Here is a 16,202-nt window from a genome sequence, read left to right on the forward strand (position 1 = left end):
AAAGGGGTGGTTACAAAGATGTAATTCCCAGGGGTTTCAAAAGGGTGTTTTGCAAACAAAACAAAAAGTTTCTGGCAAATTTGCATTACGTAATGTCAACATTTTAGTTTTGTTGAGATTGCATTTTGGTCTTTGTTGTTGATTGCATCGTCATCTAATGTCATACACTATAAATGCACCAGATCCTAAATTTATGATGGCCGTCACAATCTGAAATTTTGGAACTGTGATACCGGTTACAGCTGTGTGGAGGCGACGATCAGAAGTGCGTGACGTACATTTAGCACATCGAACGTCGGATTTCATTGCGTGCGGGGGCGGGTCTTTTCGTGACACCCGGAGCATCTGGCAAATTAAAAATGTATTCCTCAAGCATCGCTCTTCGCAGGAGCCTTCTGCACAGAAAACAAAATCTCAAAGCTTTGGTAGCTGTCTGGAGATCGCAGAAAACACAAGCGATCACTCGGGAAAGCCACGAGGATTTGGGTGACTCAGCAAATGTTCATGACGCACGACCTTTCGAAGACATCCCCGGACCCAAGTCTGGCTTGAAGGCCATGGTGGATTTTTATGGTAAAACCGAAGGCTTCACGAAAGTATACAAGTTAAACGACATCCTGTTTGCAGAGCATGGCCCCATTTACAAGGAGAACATGATTATGGGCATGCCAGCGGTGCATGTTATTGACCCTGAGGATTTTAAGAAAGTGTTTCGGGCAGAGGGAAAGTATCCTCGGAGACCGCCGGTAGATATTTGGAGTGAGTATCGTAAACGCAGGAACTTGACTACTGGTGTATTCTTGTCGTAAGTAAACACTTTATTTTTGTACAGGAAACAGCGATTGTATTTACATGCATAGAGAGCAAATTTGTGCGGATAGTTTAGCCACCTTCTCGCTCCTATGGGAGCATTATTGCGTTATTATTTTGCAGGCTAATTGTGTATGGTGGTTAAAGCAGCCCTTTAATACACTGGTGATCCTTGCAATCTGATTGGCTCTCAACAGTGCGATTTATTCCCGAATTCCACCATTTTTTGCTCTAAATCGCATCCTTTCTTTAGCCCATCAAAATGGAAATGAAGTAACAAAAATAGAATATTAAAATTGACAATAATGATACTCTGTGATTTCAAAATAGGTGTAATAAAGTTGTAATTGAACTTTGTGTCGTGCAATTTTGGTTTAAAATCATACTTGTGATTTCAAATCAAACACGCGCTGCGCGTTCGTTCGATTTGGAAATCATGCGTATGTGCACTCCATTCAGTTCAATATTACCATAATTATGAACCTCCTATGAATTTTAAGTTGTAGCTTATCAAGGAGGAAACTGGCACTGGAGTGTCATTAAACTAGATCTTGTATTAAATTGGCCGTCAGCTAATTGTTCTGCAGTTAATGTGCCTTTTGTTACTCAACGTCATGGCATTCACCGGATCAATTCACAAACAGGGGTACAATTAATAATCAAAATTGGTTGGATTTTAATGGTTAATGCTTGATAGATTTGGAGAGCGAGCTTTTTTTCAGCTAGGTAATACTATTAATACTAACTGTTCTAGATTAATTCAGTGGGTCACACTATGGGAATAACTAAGGCAGCTAAACTCAGCAAGTGACCTTGCACTATGGCCTACGTACTACTGTAATAATAATTATTAATGGAGTACGTAATCCTCCATCCCTCAGTAAATTAGTCATTTATATCATGCAATCATCAGTAGCGACTCACCCAGTCTAACCCTACACCCACAAACAACAGTTCCAGTGTGTCACATTGTAAATGCCTCTTCTTAATTTTTTTTTTTTTTTTTTTTTTACATTTTAGAGATGGAGAAGAATGGAAAAGTGTTCGACAAAGTATCGCTCCCAAAATCATGCGTCCAAAAATAGTGGAGGAAAACATTGACAACTTTAATGCTGTTACCGATGATGCTATTGCGAGGTTTGTTAAACTGAAGGAGGCTTGTGGACCAGATGATCACATTCCTGACTTGGAAGGGGAAATCAGTAGATTTTCCACAGAAAGTAAGTTTCAAAGTTAAAATTGCATGTTCTTGTGTAAAGGATCCAGGAAACTTTATTGGAAAATGAGTTTCAGCTGTGTGCTGTAAAATATGTATGGTAAATGCTTGTTTTTGAAATGTTTTTCTTCTTTTCTTTTTTTCTTTCTTTCTTTTTTTTTTTTAAATTTGGTCAGGTATTGGGACCGTCGCATTTGATGCTCGTCTGGGGTTGTATGAAGAACCCACACCTGAGGAAGCCTTGACATTCATCAAGGAAGTTCAAAACTTTTTCTCACTTTCCCAAAAGCTACTTTTCAGTGCAGTAAGCAGATTTGCACGACAGTACATTGATACGCCAACATTGAAGAAATTCTTCAAGTGTAGTGATACCATCTTGGAAATTGGTCGGGGCTTTGTAGAGAAGAAAATGAGAGAAATAAAAAAAATGGCTGAAAAGGAAACTGATGAAGCAGCTAACAAACAAAGTATGTTTCTGACATTCTGTTTAAATTCTAATGAAATTCAATATTTTTGATTAATGTCATTTAATGCTATTATATCTCAGTTTGTAGTCATGCTGTGATTGGTCAATAATATATTTTGCTGGCCATACGACCCGCTAAACTTCAACTAGTTACTTGTAATTCCTTTCCCATGAGCCCAATTAACCTCAGGGATATAATAAATATCTTACTAGTTGTGAGCGCAGATCGTTACTCACAGGACCGTCGTTAATCCCACATTAAGAAACAGAACTTCTGATAAGTGCTTATGAAAACGGTGTGCCACAACAAAGGTTCACGATGGTAAGAATTTTTTTTTTATTGACAATATCTATATTACCCTTACAATACATACAAATAATACTTACAATACGCTAGGATACAACGAAAGAAAAAAAAAAAGAATACAATTACATTCACTACTATGGCTTGCTTATTTCCGTTCATGACGGTAAGATGACCAAGACTGTTATATCTAAGAATGTATTTTCTTTGATGCCTGCAGGTTGATACTGTAAGAGTTCATTACGCTTGTTCAAGGTTGCCATTTTGGGTTTACATATTTCTTTTTCCGAGTTTGCCTGTGTCATTACTGAATAATACATCATTCTCATTTGTTCACCAGGCTTAAAATATGACATCACATTTCATTTCATTGCACACATGCCATGCATTGACATTCCAATCCTAGCAGTATGCAGGATGTTTGTCCCATGAACCTAGTTTAATGGCCTTAGCTCTCACGAGTCTCCTGTAGCTCAGTGGAAGAGCACCCGAACTAGCAATCGGAAGGTCTTAGCTTTGACTCTTGATAGAAGCACTCGGAATTTTCTTTTCCAGAGTTTGCCTGTGTCATTACTGATAATATACATCATTCTCAATATATTTATTCTCATTATAAATTTTTAGTTGTACCGGTGTTGACATATCTACTTACAAAGGAAGATCTCACTCCCGAGGAAGTGAACATTCATGCAATTGATATAGTTGCTACTGGAGTTGATACAGTAAGTTTATAATACAGTTATTAGACTACAGAGGAAAAAATTGTGTTACTGAGATGTGTTATGGCTTACAGCATTAGAAAGCCGTTCCGTCATAGTGGTGATTTGGGCGAGGATTCCGAGAGCAAATGGCTTTTTGTTCCGTTATTCATGATCTGTTACAATTATTTGAGCACGCCTATTCGCTAATGCCAAGAGAACTTTCTGCAGTTTGTGACGTTCTTTCCGCGCATGTACTTACATCACAAGCTCCTTTAAAGCAATCAAATTGCGCGTTTTACACTCCATTGTCGATCATTTTCAGTTTTTTCTCCTAGTCCAAATTAATTTAATTTATTGCTTTGTTTCTTTGCTAATGTTAAATGCAGACAGGCAGTACTCTTCTTTGGTTTCTATACAATCTGGCAAGATTTCCTGATGTCCAAGAAAAACTCTTCCAGGAGATAGACGGTGTTGTGGGAAAAAATAGTACTGTGACAACTCAGAATATTTCCAAGCTTTCCTATCTTAAGGCTTGTCTTAAGGAATCTATGAGGTAAGACGCTTTGTCTCGCGGTTCAGTTCTCTATTCCCCGTTTGTTTTATACTGAGTTTTCAACAATCCCGTTCATCTTTTCTTCCACACAGTTCAGTTTTTTTCCTCTGTAGACAAAAAACAACTGAGGAATAGAGAAATCATTAAAAATGACTTTAACCCTCCCTTCGAAAACTAAAAGAAATTTTTCTTACGGTACAGAAACATTTTACATGAGAAAACACCAATGTAAATGCTAGGTTTTCACCATGCTTTCCTTCAATGCCTGTATTATACGTTAGGTAAATACTTAAATTAAGTTTTTCTTCTTGTAGGCTCACCCCTGCCACCGCAGCCTTGGCACGGGCTTTGGATCAAGACACCGTGTTATCTGGATACAATGTTCCAGCAAATGTGAGTCCTGTTTTGTCTTCGTTTTTTTTTTTTTTTTTACTTCTACGTCTTCGCGTCATATAAGCTTTCCGTTCATTGTTTGCAGACGTACGTATTTATGGAAATGTACAGCACGTCACGCTCCGAAAAATACTTTAAGGATCCTTTGGAGATGAAACCCGAGCGATGGCTGAGAGGAAACAAAGACGAAAATGAGGGTAGCAAAGACGAGAACCTCGCATTTTCTAATCTGCAGTTTGGATTCGGAACCCGTATGTGTCTAGGTGAGAAGTATCAACTTGTGGAGGCTTGACTATTTAAACAAGAGTGTTTCCCTGAAGGGGGATATTGGGCCGATAGTTGACCCGTGGAAATCTGATATGCTTCGCGACACACTTGGCGATTTTATACACCCATCGCCGCGATCGGAGAAAATCTCCAGGTGTTCCGGTGCAGCGATTGCGATTTTCGCCGATCGTCGCGATCTGCGTATAAAATCGCCGATATCTCGCATGTCAGACATCGACGATTAAATTCGCCGGCATTCGCCAAGGGTGCCCGTTCCCGCGATTTTCTACGGTCATTGCTGCGAATCGCCAGGAAAGCTAGCCCATCAGGTTGGGGATTTCATCACATTGACTTTTCAAAACTTCCACATCGCCGCAATCGGCAAAAAAAATCGCCAGGTGTGTCCGAGCGGCGTATAAAATCGCCAGGTGTGTCGCCGGCTTAAGTGTGTCCGCATCAATCGGTAGGAAAAAATCGCTTGCGACTTTCGCTGGCGATCAAACTCGCCGCGATCGCAAGCGATTTTCGCCACCGATTGATGCGGCGGACACACCTGGCCCCAGTTGTTCAAAGGCCAGGTAACTTTATCCACTGGATAAGGCACTACACAGGGTCTAAGATATACTTCACGTTAAACGTTGTCCAAGGTTTTCGTACACTCCCAAACTTAACTCTGGTTAGAGTGTGCATATTCGCTTGTACAAGAGAAAATACTGAAATCTTTGCACAGATTGAAACTGTTGGATAGTGACTTATCCACTGGATAAAGTTATCCGGCCTTTGAACAACTGGCCCCTGGCGATTTTTTTTCGCCGATCGCGGCGATGTGGCACTTCAACCCTGTTCCCGGGCTCCATCGAGGGGCATTTAGAAAAGTCATGTGATAAAATCGCCCAACCTGATTGGTTGACTTGACTGGAGATTCGCAGCGATGGACTTAGAAAATTGCGTGAACGGGCACACTTGGCGAATGCCAGCGCATTTAGGGCCTCTCCATATGAGCCGGGTAGGCGGAAGGAATTTTGTCTTCTGCTCATAAGGGAAATTTAATCCCGGTTACCGAGGTGAAAAATGTCCAAAAGGCCCCCAAAATACTCCTGGAACCGCGTTCCGACTTGTTAGCGACATTACAAGCCATGTGCAGTTGAAAATGTTTCGCCCGGACAGTCCCGGTATCCGGGCTGGAGTGTTCATATGGGAAAAATTTCCCGCTCGCTTCGGTCGCAAGATCTCGGTAACCGGACCAGCCCGCCTTCTCATACGAACACATGCCAGATATCGGCTATTTTATACGCCGACCGCGGCGATCGACGAAAATTCCATCGCCGTATCGAGCACACTGCACCTGACGATTTTCGCCGATCGCGGCGATCGACGTTTAAAATCGCCAGGTGTTTCACCGGCTTTACTCAACCAAACAACAACTTGAGCTTAAAGCTATGCTGAGCTATAAGCTATGCTAGTTCTTTAACTTGAACATAAATATCCTGTTACATGAAACTATTTTTAGTGCATTTGACTGCTTATTACTGCTGACTGGTTTTTTTTTCCTACTCTGTAAAAACATTAATTTATTATCAAAGCACGGCAATGATACATGTAAGACTGCGCTCACACTTCACTAATAAGGCCGAACTTTGGCATCGTTCTTATGTTTTCTTTTCTCGTCACTTGCTAGAATTGTAATATTCGTTTTGCGTTTGCCGTCCAAATTATTTATTATTAAGCGAAAAAAACTGCGCCTGATAGCAGTTTACCCCTTCGAATCCTTTAATACCTGATTGTTTCAGTCGGTTTTCTGTGTGTTGTGTTATTATAACTCGTCGCACGCGTCGTTCGTATTTTTCAGGTCGTCGTGTAGCCGAGTTGGAGATGTACGTGTTTGTTTGCAAGGTGAGTATTCCATCTTTGGCTTTGCAAACTCTTGCTGTGTAAATCAAGTTGCTTTGTAATTTCGGTTATCCGGTTTTGCAAAAACAAATTTGTCAGTTTGGTTTTTTCTATTTGGATTCAAAATTTGTGATTTCTTTTTTGTGCTTTGGCTTTTCCCTTTTTGAACATTTGGTTATCGGTTTTCAGCTAAAAGAACGGTCGCTTTTTGAATTTAAAGTTTTCTTTGACAAGCCTTCTGTGTGTTCTTTTGTAGTTCATCAATGAATTCGTGAAACAACTTGTTATTTAATAACAAATCAATTTTTTTATTGTTTGGTGATTTCTTATTGTGGGCGAATTGCGTTTGAAAAGCTCAGATTGTACGTAACGATGGGGGTACTTCAATGAAATGATTGCTTTCGCCTCTTGTTCATAAAGCTTTTGCTTAGCTCTTCAATGATACATTCGCCACATTTGCGTCACAATGTACTAAAAACATTTTTATCCTTTTTAGTTACTTCAGCGGTTCCGCTTAGAGTACCATCACGAGCCATTGGAGATGTACCAAAAGCTGCTTGCTGTTCCAGAAAAACCGGTTAAGATAAAGTTTGTCGATCGCCTTTGAATTACACCCCCAGATTTACATTTTGGTCGACTGTTTCTGACGTCTTCGTTTTCATTTCACACGCAACAAACACACAAAAGCAGCCTTGTTACATGATGGTAACAAATTCCCCACTCTGGATAAATTCAATTTGAAACCTTATTTTACTAACTTGGTATTAGCAAACAATTCAGATTAACGGCTTTGTGGTCCAGCTAATTTGCAGCAGCAAGCTGTGCAAACGAGAGGAAACAAATCTCGGTTATTTCCTCGCTCACTGCGTAAAATCATCATAGACAACCAATTTTTACCTCCAACAGCTCAGAGCCAGATCGTACCGGGATGACTGAGAAAGACTTGAATAAAATTTACAAATTTAGTTTTAGTACAACGTGGAGGTTAACAACCTCGTCGTGTTTCAATTCAAGACAATTCAGAAATATGATTTGTACCAAAATCACGCGTAAGAACCGCTGCTAAAAACGTCGCGATATGTTAAAGGATCACTTCATAAAAGGAAACCTTATCAAGTATCGACTTAGTGGTAACCAAATGCTGTATTTTCTCTTTACAAATAAGGAACTCTGAGAACAAATTGGTATTCCTTTGCCACGAACAAATTACTTAAAAATAGCTGGAACAGCCTACCCTGTAATCAAAGGCAGGCTGAATCACTTATTTATTAATCAAGTTAAGCAATTACTTAATCTTCATTTTAGGTCAATTGAGACACGATATTCAGGGAAGACAGGTCAAGTTTTTCTTTAGGTTTTAGTATTATCGTTTAGGATTAGGATTTTTATATATTTATATATATGCATTTTGGTAGTGGTAGTTTATCTTGTAGTTTTATGTTGTATCAACCTGATTAATTTTTTAACCTTGTGTAAATAAAGATTGAATGTATAGAAAATTTGACTAAATGTGAATGAACCAGTTTCAAAATAGTATATGCCAAAACTCGGAGCATTTGTCTTTGGGGAGGGGAATTTTATCGTCAAATTCGGCGCAAGGGTAGCGCATTTGAACGGTCTTTTGGTTCTGCGGGGCGGGAATTTTCAAAGATTCAAATGCCCCGGGTGTTGCCCGGGAGGGGGATGTTGAAATTTCGAATTGATCGGTGCAAAAATCTCTGTGCCCAAACACGTTAAAGATCAGTGTAGACCTATCGCGCTCGTTGCACCCGTATGAATATTGCGTTGGATATTTTAAAAGCTCTGTAAGCTGAGGTTCGCATTTCGCACAAAATTAGGTGAAATCTGTCGATAAGTAGATAGACATTAATCTATACCCCACGGCGGGGGGGGGGGGGGGGTAGTCTAACATTTTGGGGTGGGGGTGTATCCCTAGGACTCTGAAACCCCTACCCTAAACCAGACCAAGTTCAGCTGTATTTTGCAACCTTACACTGGACTTTTTTTTAAATTTTTATTAGCTTTACGTAACACTAATAATACAATACTAAACACTACTAACACTAATTAACACTCAAATAGAAGGAAGATCCTCGCAGTTAATACGCAACTTGAGCAGTTGCGAAAAGGAAGCCTGAAAAAAATTCAGGCTTGAACGGGATTCGAACCCATGACCTCTGCGATGCCGGTGCGAGCCTGAATTTTTTCAGGCTTTCTTTTCGCAACTGCTCAAGTTGCGTATTAATTGCGAGGATCTTTCTTCTGTTTGATTATTCATCCGCAGTTCAAAGTATATGTTTCATATATTTACGTTCACTAATTAACACTAATTGCAATAATTACAGTCCTGACTGTCCTTGCAATATATGCTTACTATACTACGGTACTAACAAATACACTATTTACAATACTAACGGCATCTTCACTACTTACTTTTTTATATATACAGTTTTATTACTGACATTACAGTACGAAAGCAACTTACATTGCGCTACTAAAAGGTACCTAGATAACAACCCATCCACACACTCTACTTTTTATTTTTATTTTTAATTAATTACAATGTTGCAGTATGAACGGGTAAGCTGAACGAAAAGAAAGGAGCGAAAGAAAACAACGACAGCAGTAGAACAACAGCCAAAGAGTAGTGGAAAGCGATTCAAGAGGCTCTCAAATAACCACGTCTTCGATGAATTTGTTAGATAACCGTTTTCCTTAGCAATATCATATTCCATGCCAGCTCTTTCACGTAATTCTGTTTCAAACAGGGGGAAGAAAAGTGGTGCCTCATTTAGACTGCAACAATATATGTAAAACCTAGCTACGTGGCGTACAGAACCTTGAATTATCTATCACACCACATAAAACTTTAGCGGGAGTAAGGTTAAATTCAATATGGGTGTTTCGAAGCCACCATTCCTGAAAATAATTCCAAAAAGCTACTGTAAGTGGACAGTGAAACAGCAGATGCAAAACGGTCTCAGGATTTTCTTTACAGAAATAGCATTTATTGTCCTGTACAATACTTACTTTGGAAAGCCTGTCCTTTGTGAACACAGTATTATGAATGATTTTAAACTGAAACATGCGCAATTTAATTTCCTGGGTTATTGGCTTGTTCATGGTAAATTCTGATTGGCTCATAACACACAATACCATTCTTGTTTAGAGATGTTTTATTTATATAGAAGTGTCGGCGACTCCTTAAGGGACAGACCATTAGAAAAGTGATGGGGGGGGGGGGGGGGGGAGTGGGGAAAATACAAAAAAAAATTCGTGCAAGCCAAAATGCCCGAAAAAATTCTTGCAAGCCGAGACGGAAGAAAAAAATTCTTGCAGAAGGAGATTTGGAGATTTTAATCTCCTTCTGCAAAAGGAAAAGGAATTATTATAGAAAATACCTTTTAGTGTTTTTATGACAGAAAATTTCTTCCAGAATGCCCCAAAATGGCCTTTTTAATGTTTTGAAAATCTAAATTTTTTTGTGGAAGTTTGTTTTGTATGAACAACAAACCAACCCCACATTTTGTGTCGTGTCTGGAATTTACCCTTACTACAACTCAGTATTTTGTTTTGTGTTTGTTACTGGTAGTAAACCCAATAATCACGAGCAATAGGTCAATTAGTTTTGAAGAAAAACGATTTTGTCAGTAAAACGCTTCCAGCATATCTGCTTATCCATAAAGCGCTTTGTAGTTTTATTCGTTGGGCCACAGAGTGCTTTATGGTTACAAAATTTAAAAAAATTGAGTCATTTTCAAGAAGTCCTGTTAAACGCTTGTAGGAGCATCTAGATTGAAGGGCAAGTGTTCACTTTATTCACCACAAAATGCTCTGTGGCTCATTGTCAATACCACAAAGTGCTCTGTAGGCAAATTAAAACCGCACAAAGTGCTTTGTGATCTGGTGATCAAAAGTACCTTGTATCTTGTGAATGACTTGCAGTTTACTGAAGGATTAAGGCGGTCAATAATCGACATAGTTTTAAAATAATTTATGTTTAAAGCTTTTACTGCAAAAATCAGGATGTAGGACAAATTTGCTTTGAATATAGTACGGTGAACCCTTTCTATCTTAAAGACGCACATCGTCTGGACCGACTCCAACTGTCTGGCTTAGAGAGGTTTCCGGCTTATAGAGAGTAGAGTTATTAAGGTGACACCAGTAATACTGAGATAACAAGCTGAACCGATGCATAATGGCTACACGCAGCAAAAATGTACAGGGAAACCATGCACCCCACAAGGCTTCCTCCTTTCACACTGCGTTTATATCTATGAGAAGCTTTTGCAGTAAATGTATCCTTTAAGTATGTTTAGTAAAAGTACAGTGTGTATGAGAAAGGCACACGTGGAAAGAATTGAATAGTTTCATTCATCAGCATCATGTTATAACGAAAGTGTTAAAGAGACAAATTCTAGTAATAGTAGCACCAACACATAAATGAAACATTCTACAAAAATATATTTAAAAGGAAGCAAGATCATACATATAAGTCTGATCATATACAAAAAAATATGATTTGCATTTTAATCATTGTGATAGAAAGTAAGAATCAACATTTCACTGTGCTAATGATACTCTATCGCGTATAAAATGAAAGGAGACTGTGTCTGTAGTAAAAGAGTATCCATGTAATATTAAGCAAAAACATTAACAATCCCACCATGAATTTGACTTTTAAATTTTAAGTAAATTGATATTATATACTACTTGAAGTGTTTGTTATGAAATATTTCATAAGATTTCTTGGCGCCAACAGTTTTGAAAAATTTTGAATCAATTGTTATTAAAATGCGTTAAAAAGTAAACAATCAATAAACAGACAGTACATGAAATTTGATTTAAATTATTTTAAAATGATGACCAGTCTTTTATTTAAGTATGAAGCTGATTTTACTACCAGCACTTAAGATACTACTTAGACACCAATTTCGTTGTTTTTGTTTAGTTTTGACCATTATGCTGTAATTTTTAGATATTGTCTCAGGGGTTAAAGGTAATCATTCCAAGCCCACAAAGTACAATTTTTTTTTAAAAATCCTTTATTTAAAGTTTTTTTTTTCTGGAAAACAACAAAAACAACAAAAAAATTCGTGCAGAGGGTATCAACCGAAAAAAAAATTCCTGCACAAGCACTGAGCAAAAAAAAAAAAAATTCCTGCAAACTGAAAATCCCCCACCCACCCCCCCCCCCCCCCATCACTTTTTTAATGGTCCGTCCTAAAGAGATCTATTGGGGACTCTTTTTCTCTCCCTCTTTCTCTCATCTGTCAAGAAATAATGAACCACTAAAGAAGCCACAGTTATTAAAAGGCAATGGCTATGAAACCCGACAAACGTCTTTGTTATATGTTTTTGTTAACATTTTTGGCCTTGACAGTGCACAAACCACAATAGATTTTGAAACGTGTTGGAGCAACTGACCAATAGAAAGGTTCCTCTTGTACGGTCGCGGCCCTTCCAACATCAATTGCAACACCATTGTTGTCATGGCAACGTAACCAGTTTCTCAATTAACAATGCTGTAGCTTAACCCAGTTTCAGACAGTTACCATTCGGTTAGAGAGAAACAATGACGCATGACACAATGCAGGCATGAGCCCCGAACCACTGCATAGCCTAATTCCAACGTAGTCAACACTGTAAGCACCTGTAGCTACATCTTCATGTAGGACACACCATAATAGCTCAGTTTTGCACAGGTGGCTTACTGTATTTCAAGCTCTGTGAAATTACCAAGGACTTGTCGCCTTCCGTTCCTAAGGCTCTCAGAAACTCCAAAAAAGTAAAATAAAAAATAAAATAAAACTGAAAACGAAATCGGTGGAAGACCACTTATGATCGTCCTTCAATTTGTTAATTACAAATGCAAGCTATACAATGAGGAGACCATAAGCAACACAGTGAATAGTTTTTTATTCAAGGGAACCTTCCAGAAGCTGTTCCTATTGTTTGTCTAATAACGCCCTGAACAAATTTTTTGAGCCAGTAGTTTATGATTGTACTTGTTATGAGCTTAAGCAACTTTAAGGTTCAAAGTTTACTTGTACCACGAAAAAAAAGGTCACTGCACAGTTGATTTTAGCACAATAGGAAAGGAAAACCCTTTTCAGCAGTTTTTCAAAACTTGCACTACAAAGCCAACAAAACTAATTGAGACATCATATTAAACCAAATCGCGATTTTTTTTTCTTTACCTTGCTACTTTTAGCTTTGCGCGTCTGCACTACATTGCGTGAAGTTCAGTAGGATGGACAGCCCTTGTCACTGTAGTCCTCTTACAACTAAGCACCTTAACCGCTTTCCTAAACTCTTGCATTCTTATGGCATAAATCAATGGATTGACGATAGAATTAGCGTAATATAATAAACCGACCGTTTTGAAGATTTTCTTGAACGCTGCACTAGACATGTAGTTCAATTTGTATTGAGATATCAGCGTCCAAATAGATGTGGGGAGAATGGTCAGGATAGAGACCACGGTAACTATGCTTAAGGTTACTGACAATTTCCTTTCTGACGCAACTGCACCAAAATGCTGCGGAGGAGGGTTACTTTTGACTTTTATGGTAATAATAACATTGGAAACAGTTATGATAAGAAGGGTAAGACAAGTGTAACATAGAAATGTGTAGGGAATTGTAGCTAATGTTAACATTTCAAGAACAGCCATCGTGCATGCCAGAAGCAAAGTTATCATCCAGCTGCCAATAATAACCTTGAAGTAAAGCCATTGATCAATTAAACAGTGCCTAAAGGGGAAAAGTGTGGCGTGCAACCGCTCTAAAGAAATTAACGAAAGATTGGCTTGAGAAGCTAGGGGAAATATGAGGCCCGAGGTTAAAAAACTAAATCCTTCCTATCTGAAACCATGTCCAAGTTCCAAATCTTGGCCGAATGCTTCCTGTGGTCCCGTTACTGCTCCCACCAGTAAATCAGCCACAGTCAGGTTTATTATCAGATACGTAGTTCGCTTGCGTAAATGGCGATTTCTTGCAAAGGTGATGAGAGTGAAAACGTTGATTATAACTATCAAAATTAATTCACCGATAAAAAATTCTGAGCAAGAATTGCCCAGCTTTAAAGAAGGATCTTCATTGGTGTCATTAGCCATACTTCGCGAAAAGTTAAACTTCTTTCTGCTCTTGCTCAGTCCTTGCAAGCTAAGGATACGAAAGCATAGAAAAAAAATGATCAGATGTAAACGCATAAAAAATTATTTTTTAAAATTATCAGATGTTGCTTACAGTAGAAGATATGAAGATATGTATTTTAATTTGATGAATAAAGATATGTTATTATTATTATTAGTTTTTTAATAGTTTTTTAATAGTTCTTATTTCTACTTTTAACTTGTAAATAGCAATTTGCTTGAAATATGTTAATAAAGAGTTCTCATTATTTTAATTAATTAATTAATTATTATTATTATTATTATTATTATTATTATTATTGTTATTCTAGGAGTAAAACAATTTACACACTTCCCTTATTTAATTATTGGAACAATACAGTAAGTAGCTTCTTTAAAAATATCAACAACCAATCTACCGAATATTCCATTGAATGAACGATAACATTTCCTTTACATCCAAAAAGTGTTTGATCGCGTTGTTTTAATATCAACGTTCATTTGTACATCTTCACTGTATTTTTTAATCTGCCTGGTCGTTATTTTCCAGAGAGCTTAACGCCGACTTCCAATTCGCAAGGATGTCTAAAGTAATCAATTAATAAATATCCGTGAAATGATGATTTTATGCCCTATTCTCTCATAAGAATTTCAGTCCTTTATCAACTGAATAGTACCATAAATAATCTCTGGGAAAAGATGCTTGCTACAAATTTAATTGAAATTCATAAAACGATCACAAAGGTTTCTACTTCTAAAACGTTTGGATTTTTCTCTGGCGAAGTGTACTGTCTACGATAGCGATGAACACATTCAGCCTAATTAACCGATCAACACCAACTATTGTCAAAAGCTGCTCTCCGTGAAGCTTGTTCTGGCCGTCGTAAAGATCTACGGATGGAGACCTTTGCATCAAACATAAATTACACTTTTTAGTTCAATAAGTTAGGCTCATCTCTAGCCTCCCACGCAGTCGTTTTTAGGGGACTCGTATTACCTCCTCCCCACAAACGCCTGCTTACCCAAGCGCCACATTCCTTTCCGCCGCTAAGCCAATCACAGTGAACCTTCTAAAATCTGGGAGGTTGACCGTGACCTCAGAACGCCTCTCGCGGGAACAGTGAAAAACATCACGGCGGAGACAGAACTTGACCGAGCTTACGTAAGCTTTGAGTACACGTTCAAAATTTCTCTTTTAAATGCCTATAAACTGACTGCAATCAAAGAATTTAGGACGGGAAATAGCTATATTTTTGTCAATTTGCCGACTGGTTACGCAAAGTCGCTTTAATATTTATCAAGCTTTGCCTTCAATCTTGTCGACCTTGTCGGTGTGGAGGAAATCGAAATATTACCCGAGATGTCGGTAAACTTTGAAGATTTGGCAGTTGAAACTCGCTTTGTTATAGCAATTTGTTCGGGGGCACGTGCGACATTTTCCACAAGGACCCGACCACAAGTTGATCGGCTCTTTGTCATTTAACTTTCCGTTTAATAGTCTTTAATGGACTGATAAATACTGCAGATCTCTCCTTGATACCTTCTACATTCTTCTTTGCTTTCTCGAATCAAGTAAGTCTCTTTGTGGCACTTCGTACAAACAAACAAATCTGCTCCAGAGTTACCGCACCTGTAAGAGGTGATATCTTTACCGACTGTCAACTCAATCAGGCGGGGAAGATCAATTACACTTTCCCCAAGATTTTGAGTCTCCCAGGAGAACACGTCGCACAAGAAGCGCTTGTATTCAAATTCGATATTTGTTTTGGCGTTTCAGCTACGACCAGCCATTTCAGAAGTGAAAAAAATATATATATATTCCAACTTGGCTCCCTCGTCTCTCAAGACTCACATGTACCAGAGACTGTACAAAGCTCGCGGTAAACGGAAGCGGCCATTGTAACCAGCAATTTGATTTGATACCATCGGACAATGACTCGATGGTGATTGGCTAGGGTGCTTGGGGAGTAAAACAATGGGAAAGGAATGTGGCGCTTGGGTAAGCAGGCGTTTGTGGGGAGGAGGTAATACGAGTACCCCAAAAACTACTGCGTGGGAGGTTAGCTCATCTCCGGTGTAATATAATTTATTCCTCTTAGTTGACGTAAAACAAAGGAAACAAAACATCCTCAACAATAAACCTAACCGTGACAATAGTCCATAAAACAAAGAAAACCAATAAGTTATATTACACCGCGGATAATATAACCCTTAAGTTACGCAACGCGTTAAAGTTTCATTAAGCTAGCATAATAGTGTTATCCACATGAAGTTCGTTCTAGTAGTTTTTAGGTGTAGGAAGTTTAAACATCAAATATGACAAATTTTCATCGAAGGTAGTAAAAAGGTTTTATTTTCTACAGGTTGTTGACTACTTTCGCTGCTTATGACATTAAGCTTATCCAGATCATCTCCTAAAACGTCAGCTGTGTGCATATAGTATGAATCTGATTGGTGGTCTAATTTC

General features: G+C 38.4%; 2 protein-coding genes across 2 annotated transcripts in view; one reads left to right on the plus strand and one right to left on the minus strand.

Moving 5' to 3' along the window:
- Nucleotides 1-16,202, minus strand: part of LOC146466343 (uncharacterized) — a 165,959-nt gene that overhangs the window by 139,218 nt on the left and 10,539 nt on the right. The window lies entirely within an intron of this gene.
- LOC146466353 (cytochrome P450 10-like) lies at nt 92-8,114 on the plus strand. The gene is made up of 9 exons (XM_085127439.1): nt 92-805; nt 1,831-2,030; nt 2,203-2,493; nt 3,421-3,518; nt 3,884-4,050; nt 4,365-4,443; nt 4,529-4,706; nt 6,560-6,603; nt 7,097-8,114. Exons 1-9 carry the CDS (start codon nt 360-362, stop codon nt 7,205-7,207), a joined length of 1,614 nt encoding a protein of 537 aa, XP_084983565.1. The 5' UTR covers nt 92-359; the 3' UTR covers nt 7,208-8,114.

This window comes from Pavona decussata, unplaced genomic scaffold (genome assembly GCF_977016875.1).
Source record: "Pavona decussata unplaced genomic scaffold, jaPavDecu1.1 SCAFFOLD_145, whole genome shotgun sequence".
NCBI lineage: Eukaryota > Metazoa > Cnidaria > Anthozoa > Scleractinia > Agariciidae > Pavona > Pavona decussata.

Coding starts and splice junctions, on each gene's coding strand:
- LOC146466353 (XM_085127439.1), top strand. CDS start 360: ATGTATTCCTCAAGCATCGCTCTTCGCAGGAGCCTTCTGCACAGAAAA. Junction 2,031..2,202: donor CAGTAGATTTTCCACAGAAA/GTAAGTTTCAAA, acceptor AAATTTGGTCAG/GTATTGGGACCGTCGCATTT. Junction 4,707..6,559: donor CGGAACCCGTATGTGTCTAG/GTGAGAAGTATC, acceptor CGTATTTTTCAG/GTCGTCGTGTAGCCGAGTTG.